The 7114-nt window shown below is 33.6% G+C and overlaps 1 protein-coding gene across 2 annotated transcripts in view; it reads left to right on the top strand.

The window, feature by feature from the left end:
• The window catches only part of LOC107742958 (N-chimaerin), a 70488-nt gene that overhangs the window by 2908 nt on the left and 60466 nt on the right, over positions 1 to 7114 (top strand). The window contains exons 1-3 of one of the 2 annotated variants that reach the window (XM_016556047.1): positions 878 to 1193; positions 4580 to 4618; positions 4932 to 4987. In XM_016556047.1, the coding sequence (XP_016411533.1) occupies positions 1175 to 1193; positions 4580 to 4618; positions 4932 to 4987 (114 nt within the window). In that variant the 5' untranslated portion in view covers positions 878 to 1174. Of the gene's footprint in view, positions 1 to 877; positions 1194 to 4579; positions 4619 to 4931; positions 4988 to 7114 lie in introns of those variants that run through there. The other variant, XM_016556048.1, reaches the window with a different exon arrangement.

Genomic DNA, 7114 nt, shown 5'->3' with positions numbered 1-7114 from the left:
ATGCATGTATATATTTCAGAAAAATAGGTTATGTTTATATATTAAATATATTTATTTATAATATAAATTATATGAATATAAAAATATACATGTAAATATTTTCAAAATATATACTGCATGTGTGTGTATTTATATATATACATAATAAATATACACAGTACACACACATATATTATGTAAACAATTTCTTTTATTTTGGATGCGATTAATCGCGATTAATCATTTGACAGCACTAGTTAAAAGTAATCAAAAAGTAGCCTGATTATATTAAAATATGTAATGTAGTGGATTACGTTACTAACTATTTTTGTCATGTAATTTGCAATCAGTAATGGATTACAATTTGTAAGTAACCTACCCAGCTGTGTGTGTGTGTGTGTGTGTGTGTATCTGTGTGTGTGTGTGTGTGTGTGTGTGAGATCAAAATGAGCATTATTAGGATGTCTATTCTGTCCAAATATGTCCAAATAAGTAGGAATAGAATAAAAAATCAGAATCAAATCAAGTGGCATACTTGTGATTTACATTTGAATTGGGAAATATGTATATGGATACCACACTGCATCACCGAAAATCATCTTTGAAAAGACACTATTTAAAGCTATTTGTGAATGTATATTGTGTATTCTCTCTATATGCAATAATGAGGAAAAAACTGCATTCATTTATCAATAGTTAGGCGGATTTAGGTTTTTGATATGCTGCTGTTACTCGGTCTTTACTCCTTACATTAATACAAGCACAGATGGCACACCTAAAGTTTCAGAAGTGTCTCGTATTATTTATGACGTGCTTCGCATCACTTCGTCACAGGGGGCGTCTCCATGGTAACGCGCCGCGAGGAGGCTGCCTGCCGTCCCTGAGGAGGAGCGCGCGCGTGTGTGGATCAGGTCATGTGGTCTCTCAAGATGGCGACTTCAGTGCTGGGATGTGAGAAGTGATTCAAGTGAATCCGAGCTCAGAGCGGCGCTCAGTACAGCCACCCGGACCGGGTCACCTCGCGTCCCAGCGCACGTGCGTTCCCCGCGGCGTCCGAGTCAATTCGTCAAACCCTTCTCCTCCTGAATATAAGGTTGCTTGTGGAATCAGGCTCGTTGCTTATGGGCTAGCTGCGGATGTTAGGGTATAAGGTGTGTGTAGTTCAAAGCTTTGTGCGTCTGGATCACTGACTGCGATGGCCATCCATGTGTTTGGTGAGTCCATCTCAATTGTCCGCTTTTATTTGGAGTTTGGATGACAACAGATGGCTGTGTGTGTGTGTGAAGGCAAAACACACACATATATATTTCATAGAGAGATGCAATGATATTGCATTGCATCGCATCATTTTCAGTCAAAATGAACAGTGTTTTTATTTTATTGCGTGTACACAAACACACTTAAAGTGCGGCTTCACAAAGAGATCATGTGGTCAAAATAACTTCATCCTGCGGTGTGTTTATATTCTGGCGTTATGACGGGCAAGCAGGTTATTCTTCTCTTGTTTGTCCTCATCTTCAGTGTTTGCTTTGTTGAAGTGGTCCCACTATAATAGCTAATGCACTGCAGATTGTCCTTCATGGCAACAGGTAAATGATTATTAAAGACGAAAATGAACATTGCGTATGCTGTGGCTTCATCTAAAATATTTTAATCAACATTTTCGATCAAAATTCTTCATTTTGATGACTCTTGATTTAATATTCATGTTGTTTATGAGCTCATATTAATTGGGCGAATGTGAGTAGCCTACATGTAATTAAAAATAATGTGTTGCTGCAAGAACGTTTGGAATAAACTCGCGAAGTTAATTAAAAATAATGAGAAACTTGATGAAAACGCATCTAAATTGACACTAATACTTTCAATTTTAAGCTTAAACCTGGATGATATCAAGCTCATGGATGTGTTGTATATCAGCTACTTAAATGTGACCCTGGACCACAAAACCAGTCATAAGGGTCAATTTTTATGAAATTGAGATTTATGCATCATCTGAAAGCTGAATAAATAAGCTTTCCATTGATGTATGGTTTGTTAGGATCGGACAATATTTGGCTGAGATACAACTATTTGAAAATCTAGAATCTGAGGGTGCAAAAAAATCAAAATATTGAGAAAATCTCCTTTAAAGTTCTCCAAATGAAGTTCTTAGCAATGCATATTACTAATCAAAAATTAAGTTTAGATATATTTACAGTAGGAAATGTACAAAATATCTTTATGGAACATGATCTTTACTTAATATCCTAATGATTTTTGGCATAAAAGAAAAATCGATAACTTTGACCCATACAATGTATTGTAGGCTATTGCTACAAATATACCCCAGCGACTTAAGACTGGTCTTGTGCTCCAGGGTCACATATGAGCATATGACTGCCTGAGCTCAATAGCATACGCCTCAAACACTTGAAGTCATGGAGAAGAAATGTGTTTTCTCTTATCTCTGGATAAGGAAGCAGCCATTTCTATTAATATGTAGTGCTGAATCATACGCAGATCATGAGTAGTAAGTGTGTGACTGTTAGAATTTATGCTGTTAAACACTTATCCATCACTACACACCCAGACTCATACTGCTCTCCTCAGATGCCTTGAATATATTCAAATGCTTTACACTTGGATGTACCTTTTGTCATGAACATAATAGAAGTTTTTTTTCTATTTTGGATGTTTGTGTGAAAGGAAGAGGAAGCTGTCAGAGGGCCTTTCCTCCGAGAGTGTGAGAGTGAGTTGGTGTAATGAGTTAGAAGCACAGTATTGTGGAGCGGGGCCTGGTTTTTCTGAAGGGCCTCTCCCTCTCCCGTGCTCTATTGTTCATGAAGTGCTTCCAGCAGGGTTTTCCTGCTAGTATTCATTCATCTTATAATGACCACTCTGAAGAACCAGCAACATTTTCTTCCAGCAAATCCATTCGGAATCACCACTGAAATGTGTCATGTGCAAAATCATATAGAATATTGTATTAATATATTGCATATTTTCTGTTTTTATTTTTGCATAAATTTGGTTATTAATATATTGCATAGCATATCATATAGTCCTTCCGCTAGTGGTCAGATGACATTAAAATAAATAAATATAACATGATATTGCATAATAATATAATGAATTACTCTCTAAATGAGCAACCTCACTACATTTTCTGTGAATATGGGCTGTTTTCTAAATTAATAAAATAAACAAAATAGGTTTTATATTTAAAAAAAACTTTTTGCATAGGATACAAGCTTCAGTCGTGTTTCTGAATGAATTTGCAGGAAGAAAATGTTGTTAAGCTGACAGCAAGATCAGAGTGTGCATTATATGTTATCGGTCAGAAGTTTGGAGTAACCTTTTACGTTTTTTTTTGTTTGTGTTTTTTTGTAAGACATCTCTTCTGCTCACCAAGGCTGCATATACTTGATCAAAAATACAGTAAAACTGTAATAATGTGATTTATTATTATCGGAATCACCACTGAAATGTGTCATGTGCAAAATCATATAGAATATTGTATTAATATATTGCATATTTTCTGTTTTTATTTTTGCATAAATTTGGTTATTAATATATTGCATAGCATATCATATAGTCCTTCCGCTAGTGGTCAGATGACATTAAAATAAATAAATATAACATGATATTGCATAATAATATAATGAATTACTCTCTAAATGAGCAACCTCACTACATTTTCTGTGAATATGGGCTGTTTTCTAAATTAATAAAATAAACAAAATAGGTTTTATATTTAAAAAAAACTTTTTGCATAGGATACAAGCTTCAGTCGTGTTTCTGAATGAATTTGCAGGAAGAAAATGTTGTTAAGCTGACAGCAAGATCAGAGTGTGCATTATATGTTATCGGTCAGAAGTTTGGAGTAACCTTTTACATTTTTTTTGTTTGTGTTTTTTTGTAAGACATCTCTTCTGCTCGCCAAGGCTGCATTTACTTGATCAAAAATACAGTAAAACTGTAATAATGTGATTTATTATTACAATATAAAATGACTGTTTTCGATTTGAATAATATTGTGCAATATAATTTATTTGTGTTGGCAAAGCTGAATTCTCAGCATCATTACTCCAGTTGTCATCATGATCCTTCAGAAATCATTCATGCTGATTTAATGATGAAAATTCAGCTTTGACCACAGGAATAAATTACATTTTAAAATATATAAAAACAGAAAACCGTTATTTTAAATTGCACTATTTTTACTGTATTTTTTTTCCATAATAAAATGTTTGATAAATGTTACATTTAGATCATCTGTGACTTGCGTTGTAAAACAAAAGGAATAGAATAGTAATAAACGTGATAGTAATACAAAAAAAGTTGAACTAAAATTGAAAAAAAAAAAGAGATCTTTAACAAAAAATACTTCCAGCAGATGGCAGTCTCACACAGATATGTGAAGTGAGCTGCTGATGTTTACTCACTGATCACTGGACATTCAGATAATGAATAAATGCAGTTAAGCTCAAGCTGCTGAAATGGTCATGTTATTGTCTAGGCGCTGTCAGGGAACAGGGTATTTTTCTCAAAATACATAACGTGTCGTTTTCATGCATTTGAATTTTTTTAATTCATTTTTGTCTCTTATTTCTCTTAGATAATGATGAGTACAGGCCGCCTGTGTGGAAATCCTACTGTAAGTGTACTTCTTATTACAGCAACATATAAAACGTCTTATAGAAAAGTGTTTATTGTAACAACTAGTTTGCAGTAACATTTCACAGGTGAACATCATTCTACTAGAGAAGTAAACTGGTCTCTGGAGACTACAGCGAATAGAAGAAAATACGTTTTGTCACTTAACCGCATCTTGCAAGAAAAAGAAGCCATATGTAATATAGAAATATGGATTTAGATGTAATTTATGTAATTTTCAAAATAGTTGCATTCCATTTTTTCTGTATATAAAACAGAATATCTGAAATGTTAGTGGTATTTTGTTGTAATAGTGTACCAGCTCCAGCAGGAGGCGCCACATCCGCGCAGAGTCACCTGCATATCTGAGGTGAGTGATGAAGCCTTTACCTTGAATATGCCACTAGAACTGAAATATAGCATCAGTAGGCTCTTTGAAAATAAACAGGTTTTAACTAATTCACATTTTTTGGCATACAGATGTCTCCAAAAAGACAAAACATGACTTGAGAATTTGAATTCTGTTTTCTGAGCCTCCGAGCGACCCCTGAAGGAAAACAAATGCATGACTAGTACAAAACAGTAACCTGCTAACTTAGTATGTCACGATTGGCTCCTCTAATCAGAATGCTTCGGTTGACCATGTCCTGTGCTATTTTGTTCAGTAATAACCCATATAGTTTGTTGATTTTTTTTTTTTTATGCATGGTAAATGTTTTAATTTCAGCCAGGATGTAATTTAGGTCACCCATCTTCATTGAATTACAAATGCATCCCTTAATTGCATGATGGTCTAGACTTGCAGTAACCTCCAGAGGCGAGATGCAATATAAAGACCGGAGAAGCAGCAGAGCAGAATCTGCGCCCAGCGCTGCTCCATTAGTCAGGCTGATATTAGTGCCAGTAATTAAGAAGCGAGAGAAGAGAGATTGTGCTTTTGAATTATTCATCTGTATCATGATAATCTTGTGTTTGTGGAGGAAACTGCCTGTGGCCAAACATTTAGACTCATGCCCTCCTCCTCACAGTCTGCAGGTGTTTTATCAACAGCTTCCTAACAGATAAACATTTATTATGAAATCTGATGGTCACTATTAGCTGCTGTTTGCTAGATTATTTGACGATGGTATCAGGGATTCGTAATATGTTGGTGATCATATCGGTATTGATAATATTAAGTTGTTGTTGTTTTTTTTTCAAATCATAATTAAAAAGATCATTCACCCCAAAATGAAAATTTGCTGTTAATTTACTCACCCTCAGGCCATCCACGATGACTTTTTATCTTTAGTTGAGCAGTAAAGAAGATTTTATCTGAAACCATTGTGATTCATAAAATGCAAGACAGCACGTTTTTGAGAATAAAAAAAGCATATCATGGAACAAAAAAATGAATACTAGTGTTTCCTGATGATATATTATTGAGGTCTTAAGAAGCAAAACGATTGCTCTGTGCAAGAAACATTATTTTCAGCTTTATTCCCTGTAATCCAAGGAAACACCCATTGACTGTGGTTTCAGCTAAAAATCTTCTTTACTGTTAGGCTTGTACTGGAAGCAGAGAATAATCCAATCAATTCTGTCCTTTTAAATGCAACTCACAAAAACATTACCAAATGTGCATAAAATAGCCCTTTTTTTTATAACTTTTTTTTTTTTGCATTGCGACATTTTCATGATTTTGTGACATTTTTTTATTTTATTTTTTTAATTATAGGCAGCACAACAAATACTGATTTAAATTTTCTAACAAAACTGAAACCTCCTATAGGACTCTTTTTGTGACACTATTTTCCTGACAATTAAACAAGTATCCCCAGTAAAAATTATTGTATTATTTTTTTTTCCATTTAAATCGGCATTAATTATAAGCAGCACAACAAATGAGCTTAATTGTCATGAAAAATCTTTAAAAAATCATGAAATGGGCTTAATTTTCTTGAAGCAAAATGCAGTTTCTTATTTCTTCCTTTCAGTTTTGTGATCAAATAGGACCTGAATATTTCTTGAGATTTACCATTATATTTTCTACTTTACTATCGATTCTTTTCTTAAAATTGTAGATTGGTGCTGGGGTGGGGCGATATGACCAAAATCTTATATCATGATACGAGTAATTTTATTTCATGGTATCAATAAAAAAATCACAATGTAGGTATTTTTTGCTTTAGATAATGTCTTATGATATCAACATTTTTGATATCATAGACATTTCATAATTCTTGTCACCAGTGTCAGTATCATAAAAAAACTAATACTAGCCTAAATAAAAATAAAAAATCAAGCTCACTGAAGACAAGTAAACAATCAGTGATTAAAAAAGAATAAGAAACTAATTACTAGCAATAGGACAAAAAAACTACAGTAGAACAAATAAATAAGAAATGCTACATGCATTGTATAAAGTAAAATTAAATGTATAAAAGCAATTTATAATGCACACTGTAAATTAAATGTATACTACTACTTATTTAGGGGTGCTCCGATCAGGATTTTT

This window comes from Sinocyclocheilus rhinocerous, unplaced genomic scaffold (assembly GCF_001515625.1).
Source record: "Sinocyclocheilus rhinocerous isolate Xijiao unplaced genomic scaffold, SAMN03320098_v1.1 scaffold45, whole genome shotgun sequence".
In the NCBI taxonomy this organism is placed as follows: Eukaryota; Metazoa; Chordata; class Actinopteri; order Cypriniformes; family Cyprinidae; genus Sinocyclocheilus; species Sinocyclocheilus rhinocerous.
Note: the sequence above shows the minus strand (reverse complement) of the source record. Positions and strands in the feature narration are given on the sequence as shown.